The following is a 19097-nucleotide window of genomic DNA, read 5'->3' as shown; positions in this document are numbered from 1 at the left end:
GGGATGTTGCTAAACATCCCTTTGCAAGGAAGAATTATTTGGCCCCAAATATTAATAGACCTGGGGTAGGCTAAAAGTAAGGGTTGGAAGTTACATACTAGCAGCAAAAGAAAAAAAAAATTTTTTACGAAAGATGATGTGTGTGTTTGTTTCTTCTTTTCTTTTCTTTTCTTTTTTTTTTGTTTTTTGGTACTGGAGATTAAACTCAGGGTCTTTAAGCTACTGAGCTACATTCCCAGTCTTTTTTATTTTTATTTTTCATTTTGAGAAAGAGTCTCATTAAGTTGCTTAGTGCCTCCATAAGTTGCTGAGGCTGACTTTGAACTTGGGGTCCTCTTGCCTCAGTCTCCCGAGCTGCTGGGATTACTGTCATGTGCCATTGTGCCCAGTTTATTTCACTTTTTAAAATCAAGAAAAAAAGAAAAATAAATCATTATTGTTGAGTAAAACAAATACATTGTGGTGCCATGTGGGAAGAGGCAGCCAGTTCCTCATTACTGGAAATGGAAATTTAAAAAAATATATTTTTAGTTGTAGACAGATACAATGCCTTTATTTTATTTTATTTATTTATTTATCTATCTATCTATTTATTTATTTATTTTATGTGGTGCTGAGAATCATACTCAGTGCCTCACATGTGCTGGGCAAGTGCTTTACCACTAAGCCATGATCTCAATTCTGGAAATGAAAATATTGATGTGGTGCTGTACAAGGCCTTTAGGAAAACCAGGCAGAGTCTGTAGTAGGAAGATTGGATTTGTGACCTTCCACTTGCCTTTTCTGGCTTCTGAATCTGTGGTTTGAAGACTAGGGGAGGGGAAAAGCAGGATGGATGGAAGAGAAAGATGTTTACAGTTTTTCCACCTGCTCTGATTCTGAAGACTATAGGGTAACCAGGACAGAGGTGACCAGTGGCTATTGCAACAGGACTATTGACAAATTCCAACCAGAGGTCAAATCAGAGAGCCAACCTCTCAGCTCTGCCCACAACGCATGATTTCCAGGTGCTCCCACCTCAGTATAAGTCCTGGGAGGATGGCTGAACTGTGAACTTGACCTGTGAATCACCGGAGGTGAGTGGCAGAGGGCCCTGCTCAGAGATGTTTCCAGTGATGTGTGCTCTTTGTTATGGCTGAATTTCAGGTCCATTCTTGTACTGGTCCCTTTGGTGTTTTCATCCCTTTCTGTCTGCGACTTATATCTGCATCTGTCTCAGAAAGTCCCTAAAAATCAGGTATAGGATTGGTCCATAGTCTTCACTATGGGGCAAAGTATGTTAGTCTCAAGACTGCTTTGAGAGGTAGCTTTATTTTGTGATAATGCAATGATTAATTTAACAAAAACAAACAAGTTACTTGTTTCAAGGTGATATGGAGTGCTGGGGTTGTGGCTTAGTGGTAGAGCGCTTGCCTAGCATGTGTGAGGTACTGGGTTTGATTCTCAGCACCACATATAAATAAATGAACAAAATAAAGGTCCATCAACATCTCAAAAAATTTTTTTAAAAAGTGATAATGGATCTTTTTGGTGAAAACTTTAATTTTTAATAGGTGATAGGTATAGTAGGCTCCCAAGGCACAAAAGGGAACAGTCAGTGAAAACCCTCCCACACTCCTGTCCCTTAGAAGCAATCATTTTGCTGGACATAGTGGTATACTCTTGTAATCCCAGCAATTTGGGAGGCTGAGGCAGGAGGATGGCAAGTTTGAGGCTAGCCTCAGTAATTTACTGAAGCCCTAAGCAACTTAGTAGCACCTCGTCTCAAAACAAAAAATAAAAAAAGGGCTGGGTACATGACTCAGCAGTAAAGTACCCCTGGGTTTAATCCCTGGTGCCAACAAATAAAATAAAGAAGCAACCATTTCTTGCCATTTTTTTTTCCTGAGCTATTCTACGCATATACAAATAGATCCACATATTCCCTCCATTTTAAAACAAATGTTAGCATATTATAGACACAGTTCTGCTCCCTGCTTTTTCATCCAATGTTTCCTGGATTATTCTTTATCAGAATGTTAAAAAATCAGTATAGTATCTATTGTAGTGCTGTATTTTTGGTGGATATTTAGAAGACTTCTAAGCTCTTGCTATTATATACAATGCTGCCGTGATAACCTTGTAAATATATGGAAGTGGAATGTCAAGGGGTGCATGTGCAGCTGGCAGATGTAGCTGCATTCTCTCTGGAGGCTGAAAGGATCCCCTGGCCCACCTGGAGTGTTTCAGTGTTAGTTCTTCACACCCTCCCTGGTGGAGGATATTATTTTCTTTTTGATCCTTGCCAATCTGGTAAGTGAAAAGTGCTTCCCAGTGTAATTTTAATTTGCATCACTCATTTTGAAGAGCCATTTGCATTTCCTTTTCTGTTAACTTGTATTTCAACTTGCTTATTATTCTTTTTCTTATTGATTTATAAGAGTTTTCTGGAGTCTAAATAAATTAGTAATGTGTTATAAATACGTCCTTCACCCCCAGTTTCATGCTTGTCTTTCCTTGTATATTGTGGCTGATACCATGAAGATGTTGTTAAGCCTACATCTGCCTTTTTAGTTTTTGGGTTTCCTGTCTTACTAGAAAGGTGTTACCACTCTAAAATTATTTAAACGTTTATCCGATGGTTTTTCTTAATACTTTAATGATTTCATTTTTCATATTTATGTCTTTAGTCTATTGGAATTTTGGCATAAAAATAAAGTAAGCATCAAGTTTACTTTTTCCTAACCACATACCTAGATGTTATAATATTTTATTAAATAACCCACTGCCCACCTCCACTGATCTGAGATGACGTTTTAATCATATCTAAATGCCCATATGAATTTGGGTCTATTTTTTGCCATTCCGTTCTGTTGTGTTGATTTTTTTTTTTTTTTTTTGGTCTATTTACCTATCTATACCACACTAAATGGTGGTGTTATTATTGTAACAGATTATTATTATAGCTTTATTATATAGTTTAACATTTTGTACAACTAATATCAATCTTATGGTGGTCTTTGGATTATAATATTTAACACTGGTTTTTAGCAAGCCATTTGTGTATTTCCACAATTCTAGATGCTTCGTAATGTACCTTCTAATGTATCTTTCTCCAGAGTTCTACATACTGTTCTTTATGGCTCTCTACTTCCCAGACATACTCAAGATAAATAGAGTCACCAACTTCTTAAGTGCAGGGAGTCAAGAGAGTCCCCCTGGGAACCCTCTGATCAGCCTTTCTGTTGTTCAGATCCATGAGATTCTGGAGGGGCAGGAACTATGTCTTTCCCACACTGAGCACAGGCCTGGCACAGAGAAGCGCTCAGTAAGTGCTTGTTGGGTGGATGGATGAATGGGTGAACGCAGGAGGGAGTACATGTCCACCAAGGAGCTTTTGTTTTGAGATATTGCCTGGGCCACCTCCAACTCCTGCACTCAAGCGATCTTCCCACCCCAGGCTCCTGAGGATCTGGGACTACAGGTGTGAACTACAGTGCCCTGCTTTTGCCTCATCTTTAATAGCATTCAGTTAAAATTCACCCTTGCCAGGTGTGGTGGTGCACACCTGTAATCTTGGGAAGCCGAGGCAGGAACATGGCAAGTTTGGGGTCAGCTTCAACAACTTAGAAAGATCCTGTCTCAAAATAGAAAAAAAATAAATAGAAAGGGCAGGGGATGTGACTCAGTGGTAAAACACTTCTGTGTTAAAAATGAAAAAAAAAAAAAAAGTCACCCTCTTTCCTCACCTCTCCCTTTCTACATCAAACCCTGAGTAAAGCACGTAGAATAGGTAGGAAGACAGTGATCAATACAATTAAGCAGAACAGCCGACTCTTCCACATTGCTTAGTATGTGCTAGTTTCTGTCTTAATTTTTCTATCCATTTAATAATTGAATATTTAAAACATATATATGTAGATATATAGATATAGCTCCACTGTTTTAAATACATATTAAAACTATACCCATTGTGCAAGTGAGTAAACTGAGTTAACAGAGAGGTTTAGTAACTTTCCCAGGGCCACAGAGCTTGTAAGAGATATGAATGGGTGTGTTAACTCCATCAAGTATAACATAAGGCATAGAAAATGCACAAATCAAAAGTGTATGACTCAACACATTTTCACAGCGAGTGCACCCGTGTACTAACATCCAGATCAAGGACGAGAACACTGCCAATCCCCTGGGAGCTCCGGCCAATCCCTCCAGTCACTGCCCCTTCCTCCTCAAGGGTAACCACTCTCCTGATCTCTCTTACCATTCTTCTGAGAGTTTCTTCATCATCTTTCTATTTTCATCACCCAAGTATTTCAAGCATCATAATGTCTGGTGTTTTGTTTTGTTTCACTTTTTTTGATATGGGTTCTCACTATGTTGCCTGGGGCTGGCCTCGAACTGCTGGGCTAAAGCAATCCTACTGCCTCCCCTCCCAATTCCTGGGACTCCAGGCATGTGCCACCATGCCCGGCTTTCATGAGGTCTGCTGCTAAAGTTTAAAGTGTCTTTTCTTACAAGAGTAGAGGTGGGTTGGTTGGGAGAACACATTTCTAGAAAGGAGACATAATTGGGGGTGGCAGAGTTAGGGGGCAATTACTCCCATTTCCTCCAAATTCTCTTTGCAGGAGGCTCTAATCTTTCTTCTATTCCCTCTGCTCCAGGACTACATCTCCCAGGAGGCTCTGCTCTGACAGCTCTCGGATTTAAATAGGATTCTGGGTTCTGCTTAGAGCCAAGCTGTTGCTGAGCGCCTAGGTGTGAGACGAGCAAGAAGCAGCTGAAGCCGCCAAGAGTTGGAGACAGATTCTGAGCCCGAGCCAGAGTTGCAGTTGAAGCTGGAGCAGCAGCAACTAAAGACGTCGAAAAGATGCTGGTTATCTTGGGACTGCTGACCTCCTTCTTTTCGCTCTTGTATGTGACAGGTCCATCCATCAGGTTTGTCTTAATTCAGCAACTTATAACACTAGCTCACAAAACCCGGCATTGGGAGCTGGTTCTCTCTTGCTGAAAAAGAGAGACAGGGAAGGAAGCTGAGGGAGAGAAAGTTAGAGCAGAAGAGGCAGGAAAGAAAGAGAGGTTATGGATACCATGGTGGAAAATGAGAAGGGCAAACTGGGGCTGTGGAGGTGGGGCTGATTTGAGTTCTGATGCTAGAGGAAGGTTGCGGGAATGACTGTAAGTAGCTCAAGACTCATCTTAGGAAGTCTTGGCTCTTTCACATGATTCCCTTGAGATTCTCTGAAGCTCTCCCTTTCTTCTCTTGTCCCTAATCAAGGTGGTCCTGCTAGGTTGTGTGAATGGCAGGGGACATTGCTGAGGGACTCATTGTTAAGTACCAGGCACCCTGGGAAGGAAACCAACTCTGCTCTCTGATAACTACCCTCAATAAATGTTCTGGGATGACTCTATAGCCTGGGACTTCTGGAGGTGTCAAAAAATGTGTATAATGAATAGAGAATTTGAAATTACTGGTGATAAAGAAGGTTAAATGGATATATCAGGGACAAAGTGTCATTTTAGGTCCTAGCATAGAGACCTGGGTTCAGATTCCAGTTCTGCCACCATGAGAAGTGGTTTTAACTTCTTTGGGCCTTATTTTTCTCCACTGACATGCAGAGATAATACTGCAGTGGTTGAGAGGATTAAGATAAATTATGTACGGAAAGCACCTAGCCTGGTGGCTGGCGGTCAAATGATGCTCAGAATTGTTAGCTCTGCCCCTTTCTGGTCTCTCTCACTCCCTTTGCTGGGGTTTGAATCCATGGTCTTGTACATGCTAGGCAAGTACTCCACCAACTGAGCTATATCCACAGCCGATCTCTCTCTCTCTTTCTCTTTAACTTGAAAAGTCAGCAAAGGAAGTTTTCTTTCTGTGTGACAAGGGCCAGAACGAAATCTGTAATATGATGGCAAAAAATCTGAGGATTCCCCACTCTCTAGAATAGGAGAGCCAGCCAACTGCGTGCTGCCCTCCAGGATGCTGTTCATCAGTTACTCACAGAGATGCTTATTGGAGACCCAGGGCTCAGGATCATCCATCCCACTAATGCACATCACTCGTGATTTTTGAATGTGGGTCACAGGAGGAAGCTGACCCTGGGAACCTGTACAGATGTGTTAGATATCATTGTTACTTGACAAGGAAAGTCCCCATTGGCTCTGTCTCAAGAGCACTTAGTCTGTTTGTCCAAGTGATCTTTTGTAGCCTCTGGGCACAGGACCTTTCAACCTGTGCTTATGAGCTGGTCACTATCTTGCCCAGTAGGAATATTGTCCTATGCAGAGTATCTTTTTCTGGCCTTCTGACTCCAAAGTAAAAGATAATCCTTCTTAGAGGCTGGACGGCTATAAGTTATGCATCTCAGTGTGGGGTTGGGAAGGTTGGCATTGATGCTTTTGTTTCTCTTGCTGACAGGAAGTTTTTTGCTGGTGGAGTATGTAAAACAAACACGCAGCTTCCAGGGAAGGTAGTGGTGATCACAGGTGCCAACACCGGCATCGGCAAGGAGACAGCCAGAGAGCTGGCTCGCAGAGGTGAGTCCTTCCTCTTCTGCCTGTGCATAGCTTGCCTCCTGCCCTCCTCGCTTAGGGCTCCACCCTTCCTCCTAGGCTTGGAACCTCCCATAGGAATTCAAGGAACCTGGGATTCAAGTCCAACATGACACTAACTTACTCTGGCTTTCAACACCTCCCTTCCTCCCTGTTCCTTCCCTATTATATAAAGTAAGGAAAATAATGATGTCCATGTAAAATATTTGTCAAGTCAGTTATTCTAATAGGATATGCTAAGCAGCATTAAATATAGGATTGTAAAATCAGTGTTCCCAGCCTGGGGTTAAGCAAGAAGACTAAGCAATGCTCTCAGAAGCATCTGGAAGTAGCAATGTGAATCCTCCACTGATTTAGGGGTGGCTGAGACAACACTCTGTCCATCAATCCCAAGTTCACTTATTATTCCTCTTTTTCAGCCTAGGATCTGAACACATTGCCTTTTTTGTCTTGACCCCAGGAGCCCGAGTATACATTGCCTGCCGAGATGTACTGAAAGGGGAATCTGCTGCCAGTGATATCCGGGCAGATACAAAGAACTCCCAGGTGCTGGTGCGGAAACTGGACCTATCTGACACCAAATCCATCCGAGCCTTTGCTGAGGGTTTTCTGGCAGGTGAGGCCCTAGAGGGTGAAGAAATCAGGGAATGGCTGTTCTATCCTGGACCATCTATGGCCCTTGCCTCAGGACCATCATGATCCCACTGGGCAGGTTCTGCTACAGGAACCAGCAGGACAGGGACTTGGCAAGAGAATGGTGGGTGGACAGGCTGGGCAGGATCCTTATCGACTTTTTGCTCTGCAGTGGGAATGTTGGAGGTGTTGGCTCCAGTCTGGGCTTGTACCTTGGCATCAAGGTGTGGCCCTGATGCCACTTTCTTCTTTCATCCAGAAAATCCACCTTCTCTGGCCATAGGCACTAGATGAATTTGTGCCACTGCCAAATTCTTCTGGGTCTTAGAAAATGACCAGCTTCTACCAAGAACTATAGAATCCACGAGACAGGGACCAGGTCTGCTTTGCTTTACCAGTGGATTCTTAGGACCCCGCAGAGTGAGCTTGACCCAGAGTCAGTCGTTAGTACATGCTTGATGAATAAATGAATGAACAGTGTCCAGGAAGATATAAGCAACTAAAACTAGAAACCCAATGATAATGGTTATTGAGTACCACTGAAATAGGTCCAAACGAGGGATAGCTGTTGACTGCTAGGCAGTACCTTGTCTTAGAAGAAAGAAGCAGAAGGAGTGATAACCTTGCTCCAATGAAGAGTGTTTATGCAAAAGGCAAGGGGTAAATACTCAGGACTGTGACAGGCAGCTAGTGGTCTTCTCACTAACACAGGATCTCCTTGGTTGTGCTTGGCAGAGGAAAAACAGCTCCATATTCTGATCAATAATGCTGGAGTGATGCTGTGTCCATATTCCAAGACAGCAGATGGCTTTGAAACTCACCTGGGGGTCAACCATTTGGGTAAGTCTACACGAATAATTCCAGAATAAAGCACATCTGCCTTGTTCTCTATAGGAAGATGGTCCTATATTAGTGCTGAGAATCTCCAGTGGTCCCCTTAGATCCCAGTGTTCCGATAGATTGGGAACGTTGCTTGTTTTCATTGACCCTCTCCTAATCAGCCTAAAAAAGTGAGGCCCTGCTACCCATACCATTAAGAAGCCCCAAATCTCAGTTGAGAATTGTGTGGCACAGGTCTGTAATCCCATCTACTGGGGAGACAGAGGCAGGATCACAAGTTCAAGATTAACCTGGGCAACTTAGACCCTGTCTCAAAATAAAAAATTAAAAAATGTTGGGGATATTGTTCAGTGGTAGAATGCTTGTCTAGCATGTGCAAGGCTCTGGGTTCAATCCCCAATATGGAAGGAAGGAAGGAAGGAAGGAAGGAAGGAAGGAAGGAAGGAAGGAAGGAAGGAAGGAAGGAAAAGAAACCCCAAATCTCAGAAGGAGAACATCATTCTTGGATGGGATAATGACAGTGCAGGTTTTCCCAGGCAGGACCAGGCCTGGGGTATGTAGGAATTTGGGTGTGAGTAGAGGAGTCAAATCCATATGAGATGCAAGCAAGTCAAAGGCTGGTCCTTGGGGGACAGGAAAACCTCAAAAACTTAAGATACAAGAAATATAGGGGTTCAGAGTTCAAGGTGATAGTTTTAGAGAGAAGTACATGGAACTCATTCTGTGATCCTAGGCAAATGTCATTTTCCCTGACTCTTCTATCCTTCCTCGGTACATGAGTATACCTGTGTCCACAGTTAAACAATCATGATCAGAGAGCAGGTGGATTTTTATTCCTGACTCAAGCAAAAGTGAATATACAAAAAATAAATATTAATATTGCTTTACTATAGTCCAGCTCTGGCCCTCGCTTTGGGGAATCCGCTAACTCAGATCAAATGACCACTAGCACTGAGTTATTCATGGCATCAGAATTTGTTCACACCCAGAGGATAGTGAGCTAATGCTGAAGTCCTGTCCTCAGCTCCCACACCCTAAGCCTAGGCTGACATCAGTGTCTCTGCTGCCTCTCTCTGCAGGCCATTTCCTTCTCACCCACCTGCTCCTGGGGCGGCTGAAGGAGTCTGCTCCTGCACGGGTGGTGAACCTATCATCAGTAGTCCACCATGTAGGCAAGATTCGCTTCCATGACCTGCAGGGCGAGAAGCGCTACTGCAGTGGTCTTGCCTATTGCCACAGCAAACTGGCCAATGTGCTTTTTACTCGTGAACTGGCCAAGAGGCTCCAAGGTAAGTCTGGAGAAAGGGCCAGGGTTAAAATGACAAAAACATCGTCCCCACCCAGACAAGAGGTTCACAAGAACTTCTGAAGTTAGGCTGTCAAACATGCACATTTCAGTAGTAGCTCTGTGTGCTGAGGAGAATGAGGTTATAAACTATAAACAGAGTTTATATAGTCTTGGTCTGCAGAGAGCTTAATATTGACTAGGATTTAGGAACTTTATAAAGTTACATGTATGTCAAATTTTATCTCGTATCTGTTATTTCATTTGATTTTCACAACTACCTTTTGTAACAGGAAGAGTGGGTATTATTATTCCTATTTCATAGGTCCAAGAAAATGGCTGACTCAAGATTATATGGCAAACAATTGGGAATGTGGGAACTCTGCTTTAAATCGAGGGTGCTTCCTCCTTTGTGCCATTTGTGGAAGTCACATAGGGAGCTAAGCTCTAGGGCTGCCATAGCTTGGAGGAGTGATCAGGAAGGTAGGGCTGGATTTCAGGCCCTAGGGTCTGAGTTCTTGACTACCTCATATTAACCCTGTGTATATGTGGATCCGCCCCATTAACTTCCCTGAATTTGTCTCTTCAGTGGTAGAATAGGTGAGTCCGGCTCTTAATACTTAATGACTCTGTGCTCCTCGGGAGCTTTGCACAAGCTGTTGGTTCTGACATCTGAGAATCCAGGGGACCATTTGCTATAGTGAATAAACCAGGGTTTGAGAGCAATAGTGTTTACTATCAGAATGCCAGGGGCAGAAGTACAGGGTAATTCTCAAAACAAATAATAATTATAACAATTGGGAGTTTATTGTGCCATACTCTGTTAACTAATTTAATCCTCAACATTCCTATGAGGTGGGTGCTATTACTCCCCCTCCTCCTACAAATGAAGAGATAGGTGTAGATAAGAAATTTGCCCAAGTAACTTTCCTAGTTGAACCAGAATTCCATTCAGAAAGTCTAGGTCTGAAGCCCATGCTCACTTCTCTACCTCTGGGTTCAGTCTTGGCCCTGTAACCTGCTAGATATGACCTTGGGCAATTTACTTACTCTCTGTGACTCAGTTTCCTCAGCTATAAAATGTAAATGGGCATCTTAATATTACCTACTTCACAAACCTAATTAAATGAGACAATGAAGGTAAAGCATGTTGCATGATAAGTACTGAAAAATAGTGGTCGCAGCAGGGGGTGCCTTGGGAGCAGGTTAATTTCCCTTAATCTCCGTCAACATCCTCAGTCTACATAAAATGTGCTTGCTGGGCAAACACATCTCAGAACTAGGCCCTGCTCCTCTACCTTCCAATCTGATCACTACTCCTGAGCCCCACAGGAGTAACAGCGGTAAGGATACTACTGTTAATAATTGATATCTCTACTTACTAAGCGTTTTTTTTGTTTGTTTTGTTTTTTTAGTAGTAGTCCTTTAACCCTGGTATAAAGGTGACATTGAAATAGAAGGACATTGAACCAGGTCCTCCTTTTGGAGCACAGAAGGCAATTAATTATTCTGGAAGAGATCAATTAATTATTGGGTACATTCTGCCTGGCTAGCAGTGGTAACTTCTGGACCCTGGGGTTGGGTTTCCTGAGTTCTCTCTTCCCATTTGCGTGTTTTGCTGCAGAGATGAGCTGTTTTCTGGGCTCAGAGCACGTGTCTAGTCTGATTGTGCCCTCTTTGCCCTAGGCACGGGAGTCACCACCTACGCAGTGCACCCAGGCATCGTCAGCTCGGAGCTGGTTCGGCACTCCTTCCTGCTCTGTCTGTTCTGGAGGCTCTTTTCCCCATTCGTCAAGACCACACGGGAGGGGGCGCAGACGAGCCTGCACTGTGCCCTGGCTGAGGGCCTGGAGCCCCTGAGTGGCAAGTATTTCAGGTGTGTGGTGGCAGTGTGGGTTTCTTCCTCCACCCTCCTCCACCTGTGTATGTGTGGGACACGGACTCCCTGGGCTTTGCACCAGGTCCCCAAATTTGTGTCTGTTGATGGAATCCAGGTTTGGGTTGGGCCCGTAAACCAACTATGGTTCCTTTTCCAAGGAAACTTATGTTAGAAAGAATTGCTTTTATAGCTCTATTTTATATCTAGGCGCCACTTTTCTATGTAAACTTTGTAGCTTTCTGAAAGCTGTTAAAGACTGTCCCTGTTGTTTGTGCTATGGGAAGAATATTGTTAGCAGTCCTTCTGGATCCTATTTCTCCTCTTTTAAGCTTTTGGCTGATTTGATTCATGAATTCTTTGATACCACTTAGCACAAAGTTGTTGGGGGAAGATCACCTCTTACTCCAGTGTCAACTCTGTCCCAATGCTATCAAGATTGGCATTATCTGTTGGAATATAGAAATAGAAATTTCAGTACCGTATCTTATTGCAAACTGAAAGTGCAATCAGAGTTTGGGAATAAGGAAAGACCAGGATTAAATCAACATCCCATCCCATGATTTGAGTCCACTCTGCTGTTCCAGTTTGCTGAAGGCTGTTCATCAGTGCACCATTTAAGTGAAACACTGGAAATAGCTCAGTGTCCAACGACAGGGAAATGGATAAATGCTAATAACTAAAGTTGCTTGAGCTCTTACAATGTGTTTGGCACTCTTCTAAGTGTTTAGTATTAGTTCATACAATCATCACATCCCCGAGAGGCAGAAGCACAGGATAATTAAGGAACTGCTCAAATGCATAGAGCTCGTAGGTGGTAGAGCTGGGGTTTACACCCAGGCAGTCTGACTCCAGTGTGGTGCTGTTCAGTGCTATTGCCAGTAGCCACATGTGGCCATTGAACACTTGAAATACGACTAGTCCAAATGGAGATGTGCTGTAAGTGTAAAATGCACACCAAAATTTGAAGAGATAGTATGAAAAAAGAAATTTAAATATCTCATTCATAATTTTTATATTGGTACATGCTGAAATGGTTTGACTATAATGAGTTAACAGATATATTACTAAAATCAATTTCACCCATTTCATTTACTTTTAAAAGTGGTTATTAAATAAAATTTTAAATTACATGTGTGGCTCACATGGTTTGCATCATATGTTTTTTCTTTCTTTCTTTCTTTTTTTGGTTTTGGGGATTGAACCAAGGAGCCCACTAAGTCACATTCCCAGCCCTTTTTGTATTTTATTTAGAGACCCGGTCCGGCTGAGTTGCTTAGTGCCTTGCTTTTGCTGAGGCTGGCTTTGAGCTCATGATCCTCCTGCCTCAGCTTCCTGAGCCAATGGGATTACAGGTGTGTGCCACCGCACCTGGCTGCATCATATTTCTATCGGACAAATCTTTTCTAGAGTCTCAGTGTACTCAGTCTCAGTCACTACTGTAAAGATATGACAAAATATCATGCCATCATTAAATGTAACATTCTCAAATAATATTTGATTAATGGGAAAATGTTGGTAATATAATGTGAGAATAAAACCTATAATACAAAACTATATAAGTATTCATTGTAAATACATACCCAGCCACTGGGTAGTAGTGGTTACTTCAGAGAAGTTTGAGGTAGAGTCAGGTGGTATATAAAGTAGGAGTTTAACTTTATTTTAGGTTTTTCTTTATTATTTAAAAATTTTTAGATGATCATATATTTATTTGTTATTTTTATGATATATATTTAAATTATATATATTTAATTATATATAAATATATATTTTAAATTTTAATATATATTTTAATTATATATAATTATATATATATAAATTTTAAAATATTTTTTAATTTAAAAATTTGTTCTAATTGACAGTAGAATGCACTTTGACACATTGTATACAAATGGATCATTAAATATATTTTTAACAGGAGAAAGATATCCTCCCCAAAGTAAATATAGTATGATTCCAGTTTTACATAAAAGACTATATCTATTTATACATGAACAAAGCAAACAAAGTTATGAAGAAAAGCAGCTAAATAATAGGCTTTTCTTCTTTTATCAGTACTATGTTTTCCAAAGGTCATACAGAACTTCCATAATTAGAAAAAATAAATATAACACCTCTGACTTTTTCAGGTGTTAGCAGGTGTGGTGATACATGTCTGTAATCCCAGTGACTTGGGAGACTAAGGCAGAAGGATTTCAAGTTCAAGGTCAGCCTGGGCAACTTAGTGAGACCCTGTCTCAAAATAAAAACACCAAAAAGATCTAGGAAAAAAAATGGGGGAGGCTCGGGATGTAGCTCAGTGGTAGTCACTTGCCTAGCATGTGTGAAACCCTAGGTTCAGTCCTCAAGACTGCTAAAAAACAAAACAAAAGAAAGAAAGAAACAACCCCTCCCCACACACAGAGCAATAAAACAACAAAAAATTTAAAAACCACTGTGAGAACTGTGTTCTTCCTCACTCCACCCCCATTATCCTCTAGTACTCTCTATCCTTCTAGTGAGTATCTATTGCTCACTCTAAAACAAAACAGGGTCACTTAGTCTAGGGCTCATGGAACACAGTGAATCTGTGGATAGAATTCAATGAATCTGTAAACTAGAATCAGAAAATAATTTCATCTTTAATTTCATAACCTTTCAACTGATACTTAGCCTTCCCCTTAATTGTGAATGTAGACAGTGAACCCTAGCAGTAGTAGTGATACCCGTGACTTTATCACCAGTAGAACTACAAACATTTTCATATAACATTGCAGTTGTTACAAATATATCGTAAAGCCACTTCTGCTCACCATACTTTGAAATTTTTGAGACAGGTTATTAATCCTGATGCTACTACGACTTGTGATAGAATACATTAATAAAGAAGCTGATGTATCACTATATCCCAAATTCATTTAAAAATTTTTAAAATGCATTTTAATATGGTCTTTGAATTCAGTATGTTATGTTTAATATATTTAGAAATACATTAGAGGAAGAGATCACAAGAATTCCCAGACTGCCAATTCTCACTCCTGATATTCACCTCCCATCTCTGCCTTCCAGTGACTGCAAGAGGACCTGGGTATCTCCAAGGGCCCGAAATAACAAAACAGCTGAGCGCCTATGGAATGTTAGCTGTGAGCTTCTAGGAATCCAGTGGGAGTAGCTAGCTGGTCAAAAAGCCATGTCTTTATCAGGCCAAATCCATGCCATAATGAAAGGGGACCAAAGAGAAGGCCAACTCAAAAGGATTGTCCTCCTGGCTGGCTGCTGCTGCGAATGCTGCCTACTCTGATCCTCCTGCCCTTTCTGGAGACCTCGATACACCAGCCCTCATGTGATACTGGCTCCTGGCACAAGATGTTCACACCCAGAGACCATTCTGGAAGACGTGTAGAGTCAGCAACCCTATGGGGCAAAAGGACTGAGCAAATCCCAGACTGGGAATGCGGTGGCAGAAGAGCCTGAGAAGTTGGGTCAATTTCCTCACCAACACCAGAAACACCCACGTGCATGCTCAGCTGAGGTGACAGAAGCAGCAGCACTACCTATTTCCGGGGGCTAGAGGCTCAAACTCTTAATTGACCTCTTTCCTCTTTGGAATGCTAGTCACAACCCTTGGATCAACTCAAGAAGATCATGGCTAACCTTGGCCAAATTTGATTTCATCTTCTGAGTGTCCTGGAGCTAGACGTGAAGCTGGGCCTTCCCATTTTCCACTGTGCAGATGGTTTCTTTTTATAGAGTTCCCTTTACCTCAGTTTTTAGATAAAATAAAGATTTGCATTCATCTTATCGCCCTTCTGTTTTCTTAGGGAGACAGGCAAAGAGGGGAAGCCTGCCTACCAGTTTAGTGAACTGTATCTCACCCTACCCACCCAGCCACCCACCCATCACTTTCTTAGAATAAATGCATCTGGGTGCAAAGTAAGATGGCCCAAATGGGTATTTTCTTAAATTTCTTTTAGAACTAACATTTTATTAGCTGAGAAGTGAAAGGAGTGGATTAAAACACAGCTGCTCAACTCCACCACAGAGTAAGACTAGAGGTGGGACTTGGTTTAATTTGACACATAGAGGCAGAAAAGTCAAGCCCCAGAGACCCCTCTCCCATTCATAGCTCTTCTTCCTTCTGGCCCCCCTCTTCTATACTGTGGACCAGATGACCTGCTTCTAGACTCAAGTCCTGAAGGTCACCAAGAAAAGGAAAGGAGATGTGACTAATCTTTCAGCTGGTTGACCCTAGAAACCACGTTTATTGGCTCTAGCTCTAAAGCTTCCAAAGGGCATCTGGTGACAAAAATGTTATTTTCTTCAATATGAAGTAGGTTTTTAATTTATTTTTTAAGATAAATTTTTTTTTGTAGCAGAAATTGATTGAACCCAGGGGTACTTAACCACTGAGCCACATCCCTGATTCTTTTTATTTATTTTTAAATTTTGAGACAGGGTCTTGCTAAATTTCTTAGGGCTTTGCTAGGGCTTTGAACTCATAATCCTCCTGCTTTAGCTTCTTGACTTGCTGGGATTACAGGCATATGCCACTGTGCCCACCTCAAGTAGCCTTTTCTTCTTCTTCTCCTCCTCCTCCTTCTCCTTCTCCTCCTCCTCCTCCTCCTCCTCCTCCTTCTTCTTCTTTCTTTTTTTTTGTGGTGCTGTTGAACCCAGGGCCTTGTGCTTCTGAGGCAAGCACTCTACCAACTGAGCTATATCCCCAGCCCTCAAACAGCCTTTTTTTTTTTAAAAAAGAAACTTTTTATTATTAAATCTCTCTCTCTCTCTCTCTCTCTCTCTCTCTCTCTCTCTCTCTCTCTCTCTCTCTCTCTCTCTCTCTCCCCCCCCCCCTTCCATTCCCCTCTTTTTGTGATGCTGGGGATCAAAACCAGAACCTCACACATGCTGGATAAGTTTTCTATCACTAAGCTATACCCCAACCCTACTAACAGTTTCAAATGCACAAAAATAGAGCAAATAGTATCTTGAATACCCATGTATCCATCATCCAGCTTCAATATTATCAACATGTTGTCAATCTTTTCTCATCCATTTCCCCTAAGACATTTTTTGGGAAGTGAGAGTGAGATATTGCAAAACACCTTGGGGTATCATACCATTCACCCACAAATACTTTACTGTGTTTCTAGATAATAACTTTTTAAAAAAATAAAATCATATCATCATTATTACTCCTAACAAACATCAGTAATTCCTAAATATCATTTATACCTGGCGTTTGATTTTCCCTATTTGTCTTACAATTAGCTTTTTACTATAGGTCTGTTCAAATCCAGGAAAGAGAATTGGTCCTGAAAAGAGATGAAGCTTTTCTTTCCAGAAGACACAGCATATCTCTATGAGGCACACTAACCTGAACAGAATACTGGGCTCCCTCTTGAGCTGTCACCTGGGCTAGGGATGGGCTATGTTCCTTGGCTTAAGTCAATCACAACCCACACTGAGAGCTGGGGCCCCTCCCACCCACTTCACCCAGTGGGAAAGAATAGTAGCTAAAGTAAAGCACTTACATTAACTAGGGTTGGATATTCTCACAAGAATCCTTTGGGGGTAGTGACTGCTGCTATCTCCATTTTACAGAGGGGGAACTGAGGCACAGAAAAATTAAGAAGCTTCCCAGAGTTCTTACATCTGGTCAGCAATAGAATGGAGCCCAGTAGTCAGAATGCAGAGTCTGAGCTTTTTGCTGTGGTTCTCCACTGCTTCCCATGGTGAAGGAAATGGCAAATTCCCTCAAGGAAAACTTCAGGAACATGCATAGGAAAAGAGAAGGAATAAAACTGGGAAGCAACCATATATGTTCATCATGAGGATCTATACTCTGTGCCTCATAGACTGTTGGGTCCAGCAGAAAACCTGAGGAAGAGTGAAGAGAAGAAAGAGGAGAAAAAGGTTGAGGAAGTGCAAGGATGGGGACAGCACACAGGATGTCCATGGGTGTCTTCTCTGGTCTGGACAAACAGAAAACCTGAGGGGGGATGTGGAAGGCAAGCATGCTGGGCTGCTGCAAACAACAGGTGTGAGAGAGCAAGGACCACACGTATGTGCCGGGTACATGCGCCGGGTCTGAGAAATAAGCAGTGGCAACAGGGATGCGAGGGGGCAGGCTTGAGGTCAGGGCTCACATACAAGTCAGAGAGGGCTGGCTGTTGGCAGAAGAAACACAATTTTGCGTGGACTGCAAGAAGCTGACTCTGGCTGAGCACGGTGAGGCACACCTGTAATCCCAGTGGCTCACCAGGCTGAAGCAGGAGGATCGCAAGTTCAAAGCCAGCCTCAGCAAATTAGCCAGGCACTAAGCAACTTAGTGAGACCCTGTCTAAAAATTAAAAAGAAAAAAAAAGGTCATGGGATGTAGCCCCAAGGTTAAGCACCCAGGGGTTAAAACCTGGTACCAAAAATAAATAAATAAATAAATAAAAGTTGACTGGTTGCCATATCTGGGACCTCACACTGGCATTGGTATTAGTGGCAGTCACACTCCAGACTCCACCATTCCTTGCATTGCTCGGGTGCTCCCAGGAAACCCATCCTCCCTCAGCATTATATCTTAGGAATTACTCTGTGCTCAGGCTACATCTTGTCTCTACAGCTTCCTGCCCAACACTAAAAGTATCGTTTAGTCTGCTCATCTTGGGTGAGAAAAAGTGCCAGCCGTTTCCAGAAGAGACTTGCCCCAAACTGACAAGTAAGGCAAAGAAAAGCAGCAATAATGCTGGAATCAGTGGCTGAGACACCGTTTGACCCTCCTGTCTCAGCTTTGGAGAGTCTCCTGTGAACAGAGGCTGTTTCCTTCCATCTACTTGTGCTTGGATGTGGATATCACTTCCTGCCTCAGCAGAGTGACCCTAGGTATTCCGAAGACAAGGTCTCAGGGATTATAGTCAGCCCAGTCTTCTCTCCCAGGTGCTTCTCTAACTGTCCCAGGTCCACTGCGGTCACTATTCCTGGGTTCTCTTGGGCTCTGAGACTATTAGCCAGGTGGACCCAAGGGTAGAAACCTTTCTTTTCCCTTTGGCTTGACTGAGACTGTCCTAAATTTCTTTAAAACAACACTTCCCTGGGAAAGTAAGAGGAAAGGCAGTGAAAAGACCTATGAAAGTGAAGTCATGCATGGATTCAGAGCACAGATTGCCTAAGCAATGACTAGCCGCACAGGTTTCTTTGGCTGGTACTTGGCCTGTGTCTAGCTCAACTCTGCATCTGATGTCACTAGGAGTTCCAAACCTGGAGGGTCTACTTGGGTATTTGGTGTCTTTTAGTTACAGGATAGATACCCACTTTGAAAAAAGCTCAGGCCAAAAAACATGGAACATTTGCTGAAGGAAGGGTTAAAACCGAAAAGTCGGAAAGAGCAGGGGTGTATCTAAGAAATGACTAGAACTCAAGCAGCTAGAATTATCAGGCTTCTCTCCCTCTCCTATTTGCCTTTCTTTGAATGTGGACTTTAGAGTAAGTGGCAAAAAAAACTTGACTGTTGACATTTCTCAAGCTTCACACTCTTGATTTCTATCATTGAAGAGACACTGAAGCTGTGAATTCTATTTATTTATTTATTTTGGTACTGGGGATTGAACCCTGGGGAGCTTAACTACTGAGTTACATCCCCAGTCTTTTTTTATTTCTTATTTTGAGACAGGGTCTCAAAATATTTTGAGTTGCTGAGGCTATCTTTGAACTCGCAATCCTCCTGCCACAGGTTTGAGAGTTGCTGGAATTATAGGCGTGTACCACCGCACCTGGCTAGAATTTTAAAAACTCCCAGGTTTGACATGGGTCGTATGCTTACTGTGATGCACTCGGCTGTAGCAAAGGGTGAAGAAGGGGGAGGTGCAAAGATGCCATTTCAAATCAGTGAAAAAGGGCTGGGGAGATAGCTCAGTCGGTAGAGTGCTTGCCTTGCAAGCACAAGGCCCTGGGTTCGATCCCCAG

The 19097-nt window shown here is 42.4% G+C and overlaps 1 protein-coding gene across 2 annotated transcripts in view; it reads left to right on the top strand.

Moving 5' to 3' along the window:
* RDH12 (retinol dehydrogenase 12) overlaps positions 1 to 14945 on the top strand; it is a 29787-nt gene extending 14842 nt beyond the window's left edge. Inside the window, exons 1-8 of one of the 2 annotated variants that reach the window (XM_079127127.1) lie at positions 926 to 1076; positions 4641 to 4914; positions 6395 to 6513; positions 6989 to 7144; positions 7897 to 8001; positions 9081 to 9290; positions 10973 to 11162; positions 14214 to 14945. In XM_079127127.1, coding sequence (XP_078983253.1) covers positions 4847 to 4914; positions 6395 to 6513; positions 6989 to 7144; positions 7897 to 8001; positions 9081 to 9290; positions 10973 to 11162; positions 14214 to 14316 — 951 coding nt within the window. In that variant the 5' untranslated portion in view covers positions 926 to 1076; positions 4641 to 4846 and the 3' untranslated portion in view covers positions 14317 to 14945. Of the gene's footprint in view, positions 1 to 925; positions 1077 to 4640; positions 4915 to 6394; positions 6514 to 6988; positions 7145 to 7896; positions 8002 to 9080; positions 9291 to 10972; positions 11163 to 14213 lie in introns of those variants that run through there. The other variant, XM_079127128.1, reaches the window with a different exon arrangement.
* Positions 14946 to 19097: the final 4152 nt, after the last annotated feature.

The sequence above is a fragment of the Sciurus vulgaris genome, assembly GCF_902686455.1.
Source record: "Sciurus vulgaris genome assembly, chromosome: 2".
Lineage (NCBI taxonomy): Eukaryota > Metazoa > Chordata > Mammalia > Rodentia > Sciuridae > Sciurus > Sciurus vulgaris.
This window is presented reverse-complemented; position numbering and strand designations above follow the sequence as displayed.